Source organism: Aquarana catesbeiana, linkage group LG13 (genome assembly GCF_042186555.1).
Source record: "Aquarana catesbeiana isolate 2022-GZ linkage group LG13, ASM4218655v1, whole genome shotgun sequence".
Classification (NCBI taxonomy): domain Eukaryota; kingdom Metazoa; phylum Chordata; class Amphibia; order Anura; family Ranidae; genus Aquarana; species Aquarana catesbeiana.
The window spans coordinates 105696140-105716774 of NC_133336.1; the positions used below are offsets into that span (position 1 = coordinate 105696140).

A 20635-nucleotide genomic window follows, 5' to 3' on the forward strand; every position below is an offset into this window, starting at 1 on the left:
TCTTATGTAAGTGCAACTTTTATATAGAATAAATGTAATGTTTGTCAGATTTACACTATAGTGAGCTTCTATAATTTCTGGGTATACTCATCTGGTTTAAGCCTATAAACGTTAGAAACATCGAGTTGTATTGGTTCCTGGTGTATATCCTGTCCCATCACTCAAGAACTCTCCTGTGAGCTGGTATCCCAATATCCTCAGGATAAAGGCCTTGGCTGGGTTGATAGCCGCAAGCACGATTAGCTTGCCTTCTGGTAAGCACGCACTCTGTGTGGTGGAGGTGCACACGTCTGTTGTGGTGTTTTTAGGATTGTTCACCAATTCAACTATCAAGCTACATGCATTTGTGTTAATGGACTAGTTATGCACATTATATTTTGAGTTCACACGCATTTCAATATGTTTATAACATTCACCTATATGTATAATTTTATTAGTGCAGCTCCTTTTTTATGTTTTTTGTTATTGTGGTGTGTATTTCGCCTTGAGTTTGCTGCTTTTTTCACTGTTTTTAGGTAGCGTGTTTTTTCCTATATTTAATTCCTCATCATTACCTGCACACCTTGTCACACAAAAGTGATCTCGCAACAAAACACGCATTACTGGGTTGCAAGATTTATATTTGTTTCCCCTAAAAATATAATATCCAGGGAATGTAAGTTGGCGGCTATACCATTTGACCAACTCAAACAAACTTTCTTGGCTCATGTTAAATGAACGGTTGACAGCGATCCTACAGGATAGATTAAAGATATTTGAAAAGGTATGGGATCCATGGATCGGATATTTGACTAATGATCCTCGGACTGTGGCGCAGAGTCCCTTTCCATTCCCCCTTCTTTTCTCTTTTCCTCCTTTCTTCTCTTGTTCTTTTTGCCCCCCCCTTTTTTTGTCTTTTCTCCTCTTTTTTGGATTTTGGTATTGGGGGCCCGGACTGCGTTCTTCCGCGCTTTTGGGGGGCGCACATCCCTCGGCACTGGGGGTGTATTCTGGGTCCCGTTTAACTGAGTTGATACTATGACATAGGACATATTGAGATGTTTAGGTTTTACAGTCTGTGTTACAGCTCACTTTGGAGATTAACAATTGAGACTGTAGTTAGTAGAACGTTATTATTATAGATTATGATTACTTGCCTCTAAACTATCAGAAATAAAAAGGGAGAATATCTGCGCTAAACCTTAAATATGTGCATTAAAAAAATAAACATAAAAAAATGCAACAATGAGGGAAAAAGGTGCAGCATCAAGCAAAACCAGAATATCCGGTTTGTAAAAATGTGTAAAAAAGTGAATAATGCGCAACCCAAAATTATTAATACAATCGATGAAAAAAAGTGTACCAACCATTACATTTTTAGGGGTTAAACACTAAATATCATACAGTAAAACATTTCCTATATTATATAGTCCAAAAGACTGCTGTGAAAAAATGTCCAAACCAAAAAAGTGAAAGTAAGTGAATGTTTGCCACACACTGCCAAAACAGTGTACCGATATGTTTTTTTTTTCTCCTTTTTGGGGTGTCATTGGGGTGGGTGGTTCATTACTACCTGCGGGAATGGTAGGAGAGGATAAAATGGATAGAGAAAATGGAGTATTTGAGCTATCAATTTATTTGTGGCTCATTTTTCCAATTTCTTTTATTATCTTTTATTTTCATTTACATTTTTTTATGCCTTTAAAGGTGTTCAGTTATTTAAGAAATGTTTATGTGATAATTATTTTCCCATATGAATGATTATGTATATGATGTTATAAAAATATCCTTGTATTATTTTTGAATAGGAACTGGTGACTGTTGGATGCAGTATTTGTAAATTAGAATGTTGCATATTATATAGTTCGTTCATTGGCTAAAGTTTTTAGAGCTTTTAGTGCATGTGGGTTCCTTTGCAGCAGTGACACGATGTTTTCGTGTATACATCGGTGTTTCCGGGGCATCTCCTGCTCAGATGTACTTAAAAAGCGTGCTGTTTGACGCCCAGACAAGCCTCCTTTCCCAGTTGATGCCTTCTACGGGGAAACGTGTCGGGTGGAGCTTTAGAACGTGATAACATCAAGCATCAGCTGGCTGGCTTGAGCCGTGGCTGTGTTTGAAGTGCTTTGTACACCGCTTGTGTTTTGGATGTCAGTGCTATTGAGAAATAAACCACTTTAAAAATAAAAACTGCACCATGAAGCCTTTCTCTTCTATCTTATGATATACCCACGCTTGGAGTGTTTTTCCTTTGGAGGATCCAGAGACCAGTATCGCAACAGTGTGGAGGAGCTTTTCTGTCACTGCTGATTGTTTCATCTGCTGATGATTCCATTCCTTGTGTGTGCCCACATGATCTCTATAACCTGAGATCCCCCTAATCTGGTAAGCGGCGCTGTTTGCTTTTGAATATTGATGAACAGAACATCATCTTCTCCAAATTTTTTTCTGATGCATCATGAAGTTCTTTGGATATAACACTTATAGCATGTTGTGGACTATTATATGACAATTCTTTTTTGCAGATATCGCTACTAGTTGTGTAAAAAAAACACAGTTATATTGCTACATTGCTACACTGTTCTGGCAGTGTGTGGAAAACATTCACTTACTTTCACTTTTTTGGTTTGGACATTTTTTCACAGCAGTCTTTGGACTATATGTTTCACTGTATGATATTTAGTGTTTAACCCCTAAAAATGTAATGGTTGGTACACTTTTTTTTCATCGATTGCATTAATAATTTTGGGTTGCGCATTATTCACTTTTTTACACATCTAAACTATAAGATGCAGATGGTCTCAGGGAGCATAGCCTATCGCAATGCGGAATGTGGTAACATGTTCTTCACATTGTACTTATGCAATTATCAAGTTTGACTTTCATTTTTGTATGGTATGTTCTTCAGATTATGGAAGCTACGTATAGTTCAGAATCAATGCCGAAACCTTTATTTTGTTCTGTGAAAAAGTTGAATAAAAATTATTGAAACGTAATTCTTGTTTACCCTGTAAATATGTCTTACCTAAAAACGCCAGATTTTTCTCCATCAGTTTTTCTCTCAGAAGCACTTCATGTTCATAGCCAATAGCACTAAAAACACCAGGTGGTTAAGGAAATAAGATAATTGCAGTGAATTTAAACATGCAGACATTTATGTTTAGTACACACACACTACTGCCCAAGCTTAACATATTCACTATACAGTACATAATAATGATGTAATTGCTTATACGTGATGTCACACCTGTTTATGTTTATAACCTTTTTAAAGCAGAACTAAACCTTCCTATCCTATACAGCCAAGGAAGCTGCCATATTAGAGCCCTTTCACACTAATGCGTTGCACAAATGTAGCGTAGTATACCATGCATTTGGTGTGGGTTATAAGAGCTGCTCTTTCCCATAAAGTTCTATTAAGTCCCAGTTTCGGTGCACTTTCTGAAAGCCATAACCTCTTTAAAATCTGCAGTTGCCATGCTGCTGCGCATGTAATCATTTATGACACCAACAATTTGATTGTTTGACAGCCTGGTTGAAAGCACAAGAAAATGTGACAGTTATTCACAGAGTGAATGTAACTGTTTTTTGGAAACAGTTTAATCGATACATTTAGTTCTGCTTTAACGCTATGGTTTACATATGTGTGCGCAGCCTATTTCATTAGGGCAGCCATCACTAAATGGCGGCACGCGGTCCGAACACGGACAGAGCGACGCTCCTGTCTGGACCGTGAGGCCACATCCCACTCCTCCGCTCAGCAGTCATTGATTGCTGGGACCGCGGGCTTTCCTGCAACCTATGACGTTGCGTGTGAGCCCTGCCCCCTGCTGCTTACTATTTTGGTGCTCCCAGCCGGGCCACGAGATAAGCCGCAACATCATGTGCATGCCCCCTGCTGTTTGTTATCTCGTGGCTCCCGGCTCTCACTCGGCCAGCCGCGAGGTATGATGTGTATGGATGCCCCACCCCCTTCAGCAAGACTCCCAGCGGCAGTGCAGCTCTCGCCCCCTGCAGCTCGTTACCTATGCTGGCTCCCGATCCCTGCCTGCCTGCAGGTATGTGGGGTGTTTACAGGGGCACGCTGATGGGCATATTTTCTTATAAGGGGCACATTTTATGTAAGGTTCACTCTGATGGGTACTACAAAACGTGCTCATCAGAGTGCCCCTTAACATAAAATGTGTCTATCAGTGTGCTCCTTAACATAAAATATGTCCATCAGTGTGCCCCTTAACAAAAAATAAGGGGCATTCTAATGGACACATTTTATGTTAAGGTTTACTCTGATAGGGACATTTTATGTTAAGGGGCCCACTGATGGGAACACCTGATGTAAGGTGGCACTGTGATGGGGACACCTGATGTAAGGGGGCACTGTGATGGGGACACCTGATATAAAGCGGCACTCTGATGAGCACACCTAATATAAAGGAGCATTTTGGTGGGCACACCTGATGTGATGGAGACACCTGATGTAAAGGGGCACTCTGATGACGGCACCTAATGTAAGGGGGCACTCTGATGGGGACAAATGATGTAAGGGAGCACTCTGATGGGGACACCTGAAATAAGAGGATACTCTGACGGTGGCAACTGATTTATGGGGGTAGTCTGATGGGGGCACCTAATTTAATGAATTACTCTGGTAGGGGCACCTGATGTAAGGGGGAACACTATTGGGGACATTTACATTTACAGAGTATTACCAGAGTGTGTGGAGGAAACAGTAAGAAAAGCGCCAGAGAGCACGGCTTGCGTCAAAAAAAGGAAAGTAGACACGTACAATCTTTCATGGAACAGACTTTTTTAGTTACCGGACCTCCTTGAATTTCAATTTACTACCCCTGCATTAGGGTGTACACCTCAAAGCTCAAACAAATGTATGTGTGTATATATATAAAACCTAAAACACGTTGGGTACCGCTAGAACTTATCCAGGATGTCGGACACCGGAAAGTACTACCGGACAATGTAGTGATATTTACTCTATATATGTATCATACAATTTATTGCAAGATAAATGTGTTTTTCTTTGGGTTTTTTTATTTTTATGGTAATCATGTCTTTGTCAATGTCTGTTTTCACAATCATCATGTTTAGAGGATTTTTATAGAATGTACATGTTATTTGTACATATAAATTTAGATCTTTTAATCGATTTTCAGTGTCTTTGCCAATTTAAAGTCCCATTTTTTTTTTGGGGGGGGGGGGAGGTTACAAACTACCTTTCTATATATACAGGGATCTGGCATATATATTATATATTATATATATATTATTATTATTTAAGGTACTTATGTAGCGTCGTCAATTTACGCAGCGCTTTACATATACATTGTACCATTCACATCGGTCCCTACCCTCAAGGAGCTTACAATCTAACGTCCCAAACACACATTCATATACTAGGGTCAATTTAGACAGAAGCCAATTAACCTACCAGCATGTCTTTGGAGTGTGGGAGGAAACCGGAGTACCCGGAGGAAACCCACGCAGGCACAGAAAGAACATGCATGGGATTCGAACCAGCAACCCTTTTACTGCTAGGCGAGAGTGCTACCCACTACACCAATGTGCATATATATATATATATATATATATATATATATACACACACACACATAGTATCTTACAAAAGGGAGTACACCCCTCACATTTTTGTAAATATTTTAATATATCTTTTCACGTGACAACACTGAAGAAATTACACTTTGCTACAACGTAAAGTAGTGAGTGTACAGCTTGTATAACTGTAAATTTGCTGTCCCCTCAAAGTAAGGCCGTTTTCACACTGGGGCGTTGGGTGCGTCGGCGGTAAAACGCAGCTATTTTTAGCGGCGCTTTACCGTCGTTTTAGCGGCGCTATTCGGCCGCTATTGGGGCGGTTTTACCCCTGCTAGCAGCCGTATAGGGTTAAAACCGCCCGCAAAGCGCCACTGCAGCGGTGCTATGCTGGCGGTATAGCCGCGCTGCCCCATTGATTTCAATGGGCAGGAGCGGTGTATACACCGCTCCAAAGATGCTGCTAGCAGGACTTTTTTCAGCATCCTGCTAGCGCACCGCTCCAGTGTAAAAGCCCCCAGGCTTTCACATTGGAGAGACAGCAGCGGCTGTTACAGGTCGGTTTGCAGGTGCTATTTTAAGCGCAATAGCAACTGCAAAACGACCCAGTGTGAAAGGGGTCTAACTCAACACGCCATTAATGTCTAAACTGCTGGCAACAAAAGTGAGTTCACCCCTAAGGTAAAATGTCCAAACTGGGCACAAAGTGTCAATATTTTGTGTGGCAACCATTATTTTCCAGCACTGCCTTAACCCTCTTGGGCATGGAGTTCACCAGAGCTTCACAGGTTGCCACTGGAGTCCTCTTCCACTCCTCCATGACATCAGGGAGCTTATGGATGTTGTACACCTTGCGCTCCTCCACCTTCAGTTTGAGGACGCCCCACAGATGCTCAATAGGGTTTAGGTCTGGAGACATGCTTGGCCAGTCCATCATCTTTACCCTCAGCTTTTTTTAGCAAGGCAGTGGTCATCTTGGAGGTGTGTTTGGGGTCCTTATGTTGGAATACTGCACTGCGACCCAGTCTCTGAAGTGAGGGGATCATGCTCTGCTTCAGTATGTCACAGTAGGGATGAGCCGAACACCCCCTGGTTAGGTTTGCAGCAGAACATGTGAACAGACCAAAAATTTGTGCGAACACTTGAACCACGTTAAAGTCTATGGGACTCGAACGTGAAAAATCAAAAGTGCTAATTTTAAAGGCTAATATGCAAGTTATTGTCATAAAAAGTGTTTGGGGACCCTAGTCCTGCCCCAGGGGACATGATTCAATGCAAAAAAAGTTTTAAAAACGTCAGTTTTCTCGGGAGCAGTGATTTTAATAATGCTTAAAGTGAAACAATAAAAGTGAAATATTCCTTTAAATATCGTGCCTGGGGGGGTGTCTATAGTATGCCTGTAAAGTGGTGCATTTTCCAGTGTTTAGAACAGTGCCTTCACAAAATGACATTTCTAAAGGAATAAAAGTCATTTAAAACTGCTTGCGGCTGTAATGTAATGTTGCCCCACCCCCCAGCCCATTACCAGGCCCTTTGGGTCTGGTAATGCATTACATAGATAAAAGCTAAATTAAATATGTTCATTAAATATAAATAAATTAAAGATATTCATAATTCCAATACTTTACAGCTATTAATGTAGATTTCACATAAACTTATAAGGCAACAAGTCCGTTGGCAACAGCACTTGAAAGACCCACATCAAAGAAAAAGGCGGACTTCTCCTTGCTCTTCATCTGGGATCTCCAACCCTACTCCAGTCCTCTCGAAAACCTGCACTGAAAGGAATGAAGGTATAGCAATAGGTGTCCCAAGTACTTGCAGCCAATCTGCTAGCAATACACCACCATCTGATTTTAGCAGGCAAATTTCCCTACCCCAGTTGCTAAACCGTAAAAAGAAATTCGGTCCCAACCATCCACATGCTCACAGTCTGAATGCTAGCTTGAATGCCAGCTTGGCCAAATTGCTAGCACTGCAACTACTGCCTTTTCAGCTGATAGACTCTGCCCCCCTTTTGTGAATTTGTGGAATGTGCTTTACCTCAGTTGCAGGTTCCAAAACGCCATTTCTTTTTATGGAAGGCCATTCCAGCTCTCTACCTGCATGTGGAAGGCAATGTTTTTGTCTTGAAAAAATGAAAATTCAGTCAGCGCAAAAATAAATACCCCAACCCAAAATATGAGCAGCTGAACACTAAAGGTAAACATATAAAACCTTTTAAAAGTACTATAAAAATAACAGTGCAGCGCTATAAATAAAATCAGCAGACTAACACATTGCTCATGGCATATATAATGAAAGTCCCCTTAGATATGGATAGTAAAGAGTAAACAGAAAGTAGTCTCCTCTACTGTGGTGAGGGTGCTCTCAAATATTCATAGGATGCAACGCAAATCCGTGATTCCACCACCAGTAAGCCAAACCACTTACCTCAATCAATGGACCCCTGAACTAACAGATGGGTCAGATAAAGCTTTCACCACTCACAGTGGTCATGAATGGAGGCTTGAATGGGTAGATCAATGAGGTAGGTTGCCACATCAATTTGAAGAACCGTACCCTGTTGCTCTGCAAACAATGACCACGTAAGCATCCAGCATGCATGATAGGAGAGCTCCTCCAAATGGTGGAGCTCTCTTAGAAGATAAACACACAAAGGTTGATCAGCAAGGCAAGCTTGCAGTGCACAGGTTAATATAGATTTCCCTGATAGGGGCAGGGGTGGAGCCATGCTTTGAGGAAAGATTATTTAAGTAGCCAGGTGAGAATGGCTGGCCTCTAAAGGTGAACACATGGAGGAGAGGTAAGCTGACAAAGATTACTGCATAACCATGACAGTTTCGTTCAGTCAGAGGAAGAGCAGTGGAGAAGGTGGCTGGCTGACCGATGCCTTTAGACAATTTTTCAGTCCTCAGCGCCAAGGTCTGATCAGTTCAAGCAACCATCGCCAGCGTCTGCATTACATGGTGCAGGAATATCTAGTGGCAGGAGCAGATTTGGAGACCTTTCCAACAGAGCATCCACTGGGTTACTGGGTCTTGGGGATGGACCACTGGCCAGAACTTCCTCAAAATGCAATTGATCTACTGGCCTGTCCTGCATCCAGCGTTCTTTCTGAACACACATTCAGTGCTGCTGGAGGGTTTGTAACGGATCATAGAGTGTGCCTGTCCACAGACTCCCTGGATAGGCTCACATTCATAAAAATGAATCAGTCTTGGATCAGCAGCAGCTTTCAAGCATGATTGATTTTTCTATGGATGTGGGATTCCTTGAAGACTGCCTATGCTGAGTGACTATCCTATTCCTCCTCAATTTTGATGATGCCCAATTTTTCTGTCCGTTTAACAGGGGCATGTAATTTCAATTTCTGATCTAATATTTCACAGCAGGGCCCATTCCTGCTCCCGACAAGAGTATCTGTGAGGGGTTACAGTGTTGTGGCACCACCACCAAAGGCCCAATTTTTCTGCCCCTGACCCAGCAGAAGAAAAAAAGGACAAGCGTGCCCCACGGCCACCTGCAGAAGATGCACCATGTCCATGAGCAGCACTGCTGACTGTAGACTCAGAGCCTCCTTGCCCTCTTTTAGTGGCCTGCGAGTGTCTACCTCTCCTTGGTGGCCTTCTGGACATGATGGGGATTTTGTTTTGCAACACCACACTACACTGTATTATGTACTGTGTACACCAGAAAAGTAGTAGCAACTGCACTATGGGTGCACGGTATTGTGTACACCACCAGAAGTCTAATAGCAACTATGGGTGCACTGTATGTATTGTGTACTGTGTACACCACCAGAAAAGTAGTAGCAACTGCACTAGGGGTGCACAGTACTGTGTACACCACCTGAAGTATATTAGAAAGAGTACACCAGGAGCAGCCTGCATTGAGATATAGCTAAACTGTATGCAGTGGATATATATATATATATATATGAGACTATCTGTATATATATATATATATATATATATATATATATATATATATATATATATATATATATATATATATATAAAAAATACACTGCAGCTAACTGAATCACCTGCCTGCCTGAAGTATATTAGAAACAGTACACCAGGAATGGACTGCAGTCAGATCTAGCTAAACTCCTGCTATTAACCTGACTTTTAATTAATCAATTGGTGTTAGAAATAGCTCATATGAAAAGCTAAAGCCCTCCCAAATGATGTTTAATGCACTGAAATAAATTAGTTTCACTGAAAAAAAGATTTATCATTTAATCAAGACAGACAGGTCAAATTTTGGCAAGACAAAAGTTTTGTCACCTATACAGAAATTGAACAACTTTACTGAAAATCCCAAAATATGTCAGCAAATTAAGTAGTGGTGCTGTGAGATCCAAATTGAATATCTTGTATGACTTCCATGAGCTTGAAGGACAGCATCCATGCGGTTTGGCAAGGATTCATACAATTCATTGATGAAGTCATCAGGAATAGCAAAGAAAACAGTCTTGCATGCCTCCCAGAGTTCATCAATATTCTTTGGTTTCGTCTTCCATGCTTCATCTTTCATCCTACACCACATATGCTCAATGATGTTCATGTCTGGTGACTGGGCTGGCCAATCCTGGAGCATCTTGATCTTCTTTGCCTTAAGGAACTTTGATGTGGAGATGGAAGTATGCGATGGAGCACCATCCTGCTGCAAAATTTGGCCTTTTTTTATGGTTGGGAATATAAGAGGTAGCTAAGATTTCTTGGTATTTTAGACTATTGATGTTGCCTTCCACCCTGCAGATCCCTCGCACACCCCCATACTGGATGTAACCCCAGACCATGATTTTGCCTCCACTAAACTTCACTGTTTTCTGGGTAAATCTCGGCTCCATGCGGGTTCCAGTAGGTCTCCTGCAATATTTGCGGCGACTGTGGTGTAATTCAAGAGAAGATTCATCTGAAAAATCCACCTTCTGCCACTTTTCCAGAGTCCATCCTTTTAGCAGGCTGTGGCCCTTGGCAAATGCCACACGGTTTTTCAATTGTCTTTTGTTTAGTGCTGGCTTAGGGGCACTGATTTGACCATGGAGGCCATTTTGAGACAGAATCCGACAAACTGTTCTGGTTGACACAGGGACTTCAGGTGACCAGGTCTCGTGGAGCTCTGCTGCAGTAGAAAATGGGCTGGCCTTCGATTTCCGAGCCAACAAACGGTCCTCTTGAGCAGTTGTCTTGTGGGGTTGGCCTGACCTGGCCTTGTCCAAAACGTCTCCAGTCTCTTCAAATCTTATTTTTATCCTCTGAACTTGACGCTGAGACACATTGAAGGTGTCTGCCACATCAGCAGTGGATCTGGTCTTCAGCCTTTTGATAATCAACACTTTAGTCTCCGGGTGAATCTTAGGCATGTTTGCAGAGGTCTAGTTGCACTTGAGAAGGTCTAGTGTACTGGTGTTCTTTTTATACACACCTGAGACCTAATTGATCCATTATTAGTCACAGGTGAAGCTCATATAACAAGGCGTCAACACTTATGTCTTGGCAAAAATTGACTCAATGGGCTTTACCAAGCTGTGAATATTAGAATACCTTTTGTCAGTTTCGCTTTGCACTGAAACATTATTACAAAAGCTGTTGGGATTAAAATGACCCATTTCTTGTAACAAAATCTTGATTAGAAATATATTTTAGCAGCACTTCAGGTCAATTTGTACACAAGCGACAAGACTTTTGTCAGGGACTGTATATATACACGAGACTCTCTGTGTGTGTATATATATATATATATATATATATATATATATATATATATACAGTATATATATATATAAAATACACTGCAGCTAACTGAATAATCTGCCTGCCTGCTCAATCTAAATTACACTCTCTCTCCGTCCACGCCAACAACACACTACACGAGGCCGATGTGCAGGCGGCCTTATATAGTGTGGGGTGTGGACTTAGTCCCCCTGAGCCGTGATTGGCAAAAGGCTCCCTTTGGCCAATTATGGCTCGCTTAGCTGAGGGCGCTGTAATTGGCCAAAGCATGCAGGTGATGGTGCATGCTCTGGCCAATCATCATACAGCAATGCACTGCGCTCCCGAAGTGCATTATGGGCCGTTACGTGCCGCTCGAATTTGGCGCGAACGACCCATAATGTTCGTTTTTTTGACGAACGGGCGAACAGCCAATGTTCAAGTTGAACTCATGTTAGACCCAAACAGAAAGCTCATCCCTATGTCACAGTACATGTTGGCATTCATGGTTCCCTCAATGAGCTGTAGCTCCCCAGTGCCGGCAGCACTCATGCAGCCCCAGGCCATGACGCTTCCACCACCGTGCTTGACTGTAGGTAAGACACACTTGTCTTTGTACTCCTCACCTGGCTGCTGCCACACACATTTGACACCATCTGAACTAAATGTTTATCTTGGTCTCATCAGACCACAGGACATGGTTCCAGTAATCCATCTCCTTAGTCTGCTTGTCTTCAGCAAACTGTTTGCGGGCATTCTGGTGCATCATCTTTAGAAGAGGCTTCCTTCTGGAAAGACAGCCATGCATACCAATTTGATGCAGTGTGCGGCATATGGTCTGAGCACTGACAAGCTGACCCCCACCCCTTCAACCTCTGCAGTAATGCTGGCAGCACTCATATGTTTATTTCCCAAAGACAACCTCTGTATATGATGCTGAGCACAGGCATTCAACTTTTTTGGTCGACCATGGCAAGGCCTATTCTGAGTGGAACCTGTCCTGTTAAACCACTGTATGGTCCTGACCACCATGCTGCAGCTCAATTTCAGGGTCTTGGCAATTTTCTTATAGCCTAGGCTATCTTTATGTAGAGCAACAATTCTTTTTTTCAGATCCTCAGAGTTCTTTGCCATGAGGTGCCATGTTTAACTTCCAGTGACCAGTATGAGAAAGTAAGAGCGTGAGAGCGATAACAGCAAATTTAACACACCTGCTCCCCATTCACACCTGAGACCTTGTAACACTAACGAGTCATGACACCTGGGAGGGAGAATGGCTAATTGGGCCCAATTTGGACATTTTCACTTAGGGGTGTACTTGCTTTTGTTGCCAGTGATTTAGACATTAATGGTTGTGTGTTGAGTTATTTTGAGGGGACAGCAAATTTACACTGTTATACAAGCTGTACACTCACTACTTTACATTGTAGCAAAATGTAATTTCTTCAGTGTTGTCACATGAAAAGATATAATAAAATATTTAGAAAAATGTGAGGGGTATACTCACTTTTGTGAGATATATATATATATATATATATATATACACAAACACACACACACATACAGTATCACATATACACACACATAAAACCAAAATCATATACAAAAACAAAAGTTTTGGATTTCAAAGGGACAAATTTTGCTGAAATGGGGACGTTTCTAAAAAAAAAAAAAAAAAAAATGAATTGAACGGTTGGAGTAAAATGACAAGATTAGGTAATCAGTGGGCACTATTAAAGTCTACCATCTTTGAGGCAACTAGATTATACGTCAGGCAAGTTAGTAAGAATAAAAGTAAGAAAGAAAAAAACAATATGGTTCACAGAATAGCACATAGAAGATGCAAGGAAACGGGAGTTGTAGCTGACAGAGAAAAGTATAAAAATAGACAAAAGGAGGCCAAGCACATTATCAGTGCTGCCAAAGCACAGAAAGAGGAAGAAATTGCTAAATCTATTAGGAAAGGAGATAAAAATCTTTTTTTAGGTACATTAGTGATGGAAGGAAAAAATACACCACTGTAGTGGCACTGTCTAACTGAACCCTCACCACCTTTAGCGGTACTGACCAATACAGCAGGGCAAGGCAAAAAGCCCTTAATTCTAGAATATTCATGGGCAACAGTCTCTCCTGTGGTGACCACATTCTCTGTAATGGTAGATTGTCCAGGACTCCACCCAAGGCCAGGTTGGCATATATCATCGCCCTCCAAGATATGGGGAGATTATCCCATCTCCAGCATCCGTGAGGAGGTCCAGTTCAGACACAGTCTTGTGCTGGGAAGAAACGGCATAGGGGAATTCAACCATTATGTCCTCCTCTCCCATGTTGCATGACATTCTTTTGTGGGAGCTTAGAATGAAACTGTGCAAAGGGCACTGCCTCAAAAGGAGGCTATCAGCTTTCCCATAACCCTCATGCAATGGTGAATCGAGGGATTTGTCAGCATCTTCAGCAAGTCCGCCTCGGAGCAAGATATTTGTTCGGAGGGAGGATCACTCTTACATGGATGGTATTCAGGGTCAGGCCCAGACCCAGATAGTCTAACGTCTGGGCTGGGATTAAGGCAGACATTTGTTAATTCAGCTCTTATGCAAGCCTCTGGGCCTGGAGCGTGAACCATGGTGCAGTACTGGTCTACAAAAGCAAAGTGGATTTCTCCCTCAGAAGTAAGTTGTCCAGGTACCCTATAACAGGGACACCCCTTATACACAAGAGCCACAGAACCGGAGCCCAAGCCTTGGTGAACAAGCAGTGGACAGGCTGAACGAGGCTGAATACACCAACAAAAGGAAATCACAGGTATTGGAGTATATCTATTAAAAACTTTTTTTATCATTTTTTTTCCTCAAGCTTTATTATCTTTCTATCAAGCTACATATTCAGGCCGCATTTAAATCTCTACAGAGATCATGATACTATTGGTAAACATATACATATATACGTATACGTGAGCTTTGGTGCACTGCTCCGAGGCGGCTACCTGATCTGCTTCCATCTAATCTTGCCTACATTGTAGCTTGGTGGGACTAACTCTCCCAAAACTCAGAGCCATATTCATTTAACACGATATGAAAATGCAGTGCAGCAGAGTTTGAGACCTGACGTTTCGTCTACCTTATTGACTTGCAGTGTTTGCAAAAGGAATACAAAGTTGCGAGTACAGAACATATTTACCATATCTATCATATATGCTATACAGTGGGGATTGAAAGTATTCAGACCCCCTTAAATTGTTCACTCTTTGTTATATTGCAGTCATTTGCTAAAATCATTTAAGTTCATTTTATTTCCTCAGTGTACACACATCACCCTATATTGACAGAAAAACACAGAATTGTTGAAATTTTTGCAGATTTATTAAAAAAGGAAAACTGAAATATCACATGGTCCTAAGTATTCAGACCCTTTGCTGTGACACTCATATATTTAACTCAGGTGCTATCCATTTCTTCTGATCATCCTTGAGATGGTTCTACACCTTCATTTGAGTCCAGCTGTGTTTGATTATACTGATTGGACTTGATTAGGAAAGCCACACACCTATCTATATAAGACCTTACAGCTCACAGTGCATGTCAGAGCAAATGAGAATCATGAGGTCAAAGGAACTGCCTGAAGTGCTCAGAGACAGAATTGTGGCAAGGCACAGATCTGGCCAAGGTTACAAAAACATTCTGCTGCACTTAAGGTTCCTAAGAGCACAGTGGCCTCCATAATCCTTAAATGGAAGACGTTTGGGACGACCAGAACCCTTCCTAGAGCTGGCTGTCCGGCCAAACTAAGCTATCGGGGGAGAAGAGCCTTGGTGAGAGAGGTAAAGAAGAACCCAAAGATCACTGTGGCTGAGCTCCGGAGATGCAGTCGGGAGATGGGAGAAAGTTGTAGAAAGTTAACCATCACTGCAGCCCTCCACCAGTCGGGGCTTTATGGCAGAGTGGCCCGACCGAAGCCTCTCCTCAGTGCAAGACACATGAAAGCCCACATGGAGTTTGCTAAAAAAACACCTGAAGGACTCTCTGGTCTGATGAGACCAAGATAGAACTTTTTGGCCTTAATTCTAAGCGGTATGTGTGGAGAAAACCAGGCACTGCTCATCACTTGTCCAATACAGTCCCAACAGTGATGCATGGTGATGGCAGCATCATGCTGTGGGGGTGTTTTTCAGCTGCAGGGACAGGACGACTGGTTGCAATCGAGGGAAAGATGAATGCGGCCAAGTACAGGGATATCCTGGACGAAAACCTTCTCCAGAGTGCTCAGGACCTCAGACTGGGCCGAAGGTTTACCTTCCAACAAGACAATGACCCTAAGCACACAGCTAAAATAACAAAGGAGTGGCTTCACAACAACTCCGTGACTGTTCTTAAATGGCCCAGCCAGAGCCCTGACTTAAACCCAATTGAGCATCTCTGGAGAGACCTAAAAATGGCTGTCCACCAACGTTTACCATCCAACCTGAGAGACCTGGAGAGGATCTACAAGGAGGAAGGGCAGAGGATCCCCAAATCCAGGTGTGAAAAACTTGTTGCATCTTTCTCAAAAAGACTCATGGCTGTATTAGATCAAAAGGGTGCTTCTACTAAATACTGAGCAAAGGGTCTGAATACTTAGGACCATGTGATATTTCAGTTTTTCTTTTTTAATAAATCTGCAAAAATGTCAACAATTCTGTGTTTTTCCGTCCCCACTGTATTGCTGTCATGCCAAATCAGCTAATGTAAATGTTGAAAATGCTAAATGCTACTCAATATATCACAACATTGATTCACCCTCTTTCTCTTCTTAATAGAATTAGAACAGCATGCTCATATATAACCCCCGAAGAAGGAAATATATACGTACCAATAAAAAACCCTCTCCCGCTTTCTGAAACATGTTGGGAATCTTGGTCTACACACCGCATTGATTCGACGCCAAGTCTGTAACTGTGGTGTGTTCCAAAAATCAGCAGCTGTTTTCACTATTTAGCATATATTCCAGTATTGTTTTTAGGTGTTTTTGTATACATATATTACCGTGTTCAATTTTTGTACAAATAAAATAGATTTTTTTATACTACAACTAATACTTTTCTTTGGTGTACCCTGTTCTACTATCTCTCTTTGTCCGTAATATCCCTGGAACACTCTTTCCATATAAGTCTATACTTGGGATGTGACAAAGATGTAGGGTCTCATTATCCTGGTCAGTTTCCTCTCGTCTCTTTAATTGCGATGTCATGTATGTGGACCATACACAAATTTTTTTTACCTTCTAAAACCTTCATTTTAAGTACGTTCCTTCAATTTTCTAAACGTTAGTAGGGTCAAATTGATGTTTGTTCTCAACCACAGTGAAAGGACAATTCAAAAGGAGCAGAATAGGAAACTTTTCTCAATCTAATGACTTTTCGGACAGTGTATGTGGTTTTTGTTCAGAAATGCATGCATTTTAAAATGGAATGTTAAAAAGCAAGTGAAATTTTCGAATGACATTCATCGAATTTACTAAGAATATCCGTACAAATATTCTTATCCAAAAATCGATACATGTATGGCCAGCATAAGACATTTAGCAGAAGCAGTATGCTTTTTTCATCACCTGTCCTAATAGGGCTAAAAAAAACAAAAATGATCCCTTTATAGTACAAAATCAGCAAATAATCACTATTTTAAGGGGTTAATTTATACTGTGAAACAGGGAAAACAATTATAGATATATACACAGTATATCATATATATAATTATAAATATACCCAGAAGTTGGATATACAGGGTATTTTAACTGGGAGTCAGACATGAAGCTATATGAAGGGTGGTGGGGGGAAAATAAATCTTTTATATTAAAGTAGTATTAAAGGCTGAGAATTTTTTTTAATGGATATAATCATTTTAACTATAATGCACAATAATGGTAAACGTTTCCTTTAAATGTAATTGTATTGCCTTATATTAGATTCAGTCTATCAGCCTCCAGCTTCTCTGGGTTCAGATGCTGATCTTCCCTGTACAGAGTCCTTAAAGTGAACGTTGGATTTAAGAAAAAAAAAAAAAAACCAACGAACTTGTCATGCTTACCTGCTCTGTGTAATGGTTTTGCACAGAGCAGCCCCAATTCTCCTCTTCTGGGGTCCCCCCCTGGCACTTCTGGCTCCTCCTGCCTTCAGAGTGCCCTATAGCAAGCTGCAAAGTATAGTATAGAGTGCCTCTACAGCAAGGTAAAATAACTTCTGCCTTTAAAATCACTTTAAATAATTTCCTTCTCCTGATCAGGACTACATGTCCCATAAAGTATTGCTCCTCATACATTCACATTTTTTTAGGCACTTACTGACATGGATGGAGGGTGTACTGCACTGTATGTGTGCTGCACTGTATTTTCTGATATGTAAACAAATAATGCATTCTGTGAAATCATTATTAGAGCTCCATAAATAGGGATCATAAATAGGGATCATATACCACCAAAAAGTGCACAAAGTGCTAAAGGACGTTGCAAATGGTGTTGCATATCAAAAGCTGTCAAGACCTTAGATGCAAGATAGTGCTTCTACTATTAGCGGCAGTGTTATACTGCAGAGGATACCCTACCAGAGTTGCAGGTATGGGACTGCATATAATATTCTGGCTTAAGGTCTCTGCAGCTGAAGTGTCAGTGGAGCTGTTATTATGTTTATTTATTCTACCTTAATTTCTATATAAACATAAAATTATTACAGAAACTGCCTGGCTAAAATTACAATTCTGGGAGTAGAAAAATAAAAATAGACAGGTTCTCAGAAAGTGAAGGAGTGAGAGTGGGAGGAAGAAGGTAAGCAGAGGACGAAGACAAACAGGGAATAAAATGAGAGCTTCAAAGTGATTTCCTAATGCGATAGTGGCCGAAACACTTAGTGATGGTCTATAATGTTACTACCTGTTATTGATGGATCCCGCTGACCAGCAGGCAAAACTTGTAAATAATCTCGCAGGCCATTTTCCGCCCAGTGAAAAACTGAGGCCCGGCTTCCCGTAATCCTCAGAAGCCTTCCTGTGAAACAGCCCCCTGCCATTTGCAAAGAGCTTGTCTCTGCGCTTCACTCTGTGCATATATAATTAGAGAGTTATATTTAAAATCAATACACAATCCTTCAAAAGACATTATGCTTTTAAAACCTTAAACTTCCAATTGATTTTTAACTATTTTATGTGCCCTGGAATTAACATGTAATTTCTGAAAACTTTCGCCCTGATATAACACTTCCACATGGCCATAAGTCACAGGGCGCGTGTGGCTCTGGTACTTTGTGCCAAAAAAGGCCGCACAGGGATCACACCTCCTGGTTCTTGGCTGAAGACATGAGCCATTTCCTTGCTTATCACAGAGCTCAAAGCAGCCAAACTGTAGACTTACTTAGCCACTAGGATGCATTGTCTCTATGCAATTTCATCCCAAGTGTATTTCTGCTTTTGGTTTTCTTTTTAAATAGACGGGCTTCTTAAATAAAAGTACAGTAACCTACCGCAGGTATTAAAAATTCAACTTTCACTGAACATAAAATTATTACTTGTTAGGCTCCATGCACACTGAAGCTCATAAACGCCCCTTTTGGGAGTCTGGGCGTTTTTTTTTTTAACAGTCCATAAACTCCCCTCTATGTTATCCTATGTGTCCATGCACACATGGACATTTTTGGATGTTTATCAGCAGTGGAGTTTATGGGCTGTTTTCTGAACGCCATAAAATCGCGTTCAGGAGTTGATTTTCTGAGCACAAAAAACACCAAATGCTCAGCGTTTTTTAACATCATTGATAAAAAAAAAACGCTGATGTGGAAAAACGCTAAAAACCACTAATAAACGCTATTGCAAAAACGTTAAAAACGTTGAAAGACTCACTGCTAAGCTACTGGCGTTTTTATAACGTTATTTTAACATCCAGTGTGCATGGAGCCTAATGGGTACTGTGTTTTGTATATAACTATTCTTACACTGCTTTATTGAATAATCCTAAAGCTCTTGCAATGTCACATGGAGAAGTAATAACCTGCATTCATACAACTTTGGAGAGTGCGCCTGGAACCAAGTGAGCATATTTATACTCAGTGCCCCTGGGCACGGTGCAAAAGAGTGTCAACTACAAAGGCAATTGTCCTGGCCTAATGCAAGTGGAAATGCTCACTGTCATATTACCCAGGTCTGGATACCCCTTTTATATAAGAAGCCAGCATCTAAGATTCCTAGGACATACAGTGAGGGGAAAAAAGTATTTGATCCCCTGCTGATTTTGTATGTTTGTCCACTGACAAAGAAATGATCAATCTATAATTTTAATGGTAGGTTTATTTTAACAGTGAGAGACAGAATAAAAAAAAAATCCAATAAAGTTATAAATTGATTTGCATTTTAATGAGTGAAATAAGTATTTGACCCATTTACAAAAGATGACTTCATACTTGGTGGCAAAACCCTTGTTGGCAATCACCGATATCAGACGTTTCTTGTAGTTGGCCACCAGGTTTGCACAACATCTCAGGAGGGATTTTTTCCCACTCTTTGCAGATCCTCTCTAAGTGATTAAGATTTTGAGGCTAGACAAGGAATAGGGGCACCTCTGAGAATATATCATAAAACAATTTTATTACAAACACAGTATCCACTCACATAAAATAAAGAGGAGTCGTGTGCAGGAACATGATCAGGGCTGAGGAGATGATGATGTGGGACTGTAGCCGGCAGCAGTGTAGCTGATATACAATCAGGTCCAGGCAGGAAAGGGTGCAGATGGCTGAGCACAAACACAGTCTGATGTAATTCAGTGTTCCTGGCAGGTAGTGACTGCAGTCCGGTGAAAAGGGGGAGATCAGTCAAATACTGACAAGAATATCCGTAGGAGGAGGGGGGAAGATGTCCGGGCGGATGGCTGAGCTGTGCTGTATCTCCACAGCGTTCGCACTGTCCCTGTGTGGTGGAGGGGGAGAGACACGGCCGTGTGTGTGGATCGAAAGCGAGGCTTGGAGTGCAGACACAGGCCGGCGCCGAGCCGTGACGTCATCAACATGCAACGCGTTTCTGAATGAGCTGGCTATGGATGGAAGAGATAGCCGCATTCCTTTCTCTAGCATGGGTTTTCAAAACACGGAGGAGTTAGTTATAGGCAGGACAGAGGGCGGGGCCACAGCATGAACGGAGAGACACAGAAAAAAAGAAACAGAAAAAAACAAAGGGGGGAGGGGAGGGGACCAGAAGAAAAATGAATTGGTGCAGTTAACCTTAGTTCAAGTTTAGAATTAAAAAAATATAAAAAAATAATACAAACAATAATAAAACTCACATTTAAAAGCAGACTGCGGCACATAGCATCCACGAGCGCTCGTGGATGCTATGTGCCGCAGTCTGCTTTGAAAT

At 41.4% G+C, this 20635-nt stretch overlaps 1 protein-coding gene across 2 annotated transcripts in view; it reads right to left on the minus strand.

Annotated features, from left to right (window-relative positions):
* The window catches only part of CDIN1 (CDAN1 interacting nuclease 1), a 707904-nt gene that overhangs the window by 320533 nt on the left and 366736 nt on the right, over nucleotides 1-20635 (minus strand). For both annotated transcript variants that reach the window (XM_073610474.1, XM_073610473.1), the window contains one exon: nucleotides 3005-3072. In XM_073610474.1, coding sequence (XP_073466575.1) covers nucleotides 3005-3072 — 68 coding nt within the window. The remainder of the gene's footprint in view (nucleotides 1-3004; nucleotides 3073-20635) is intronic.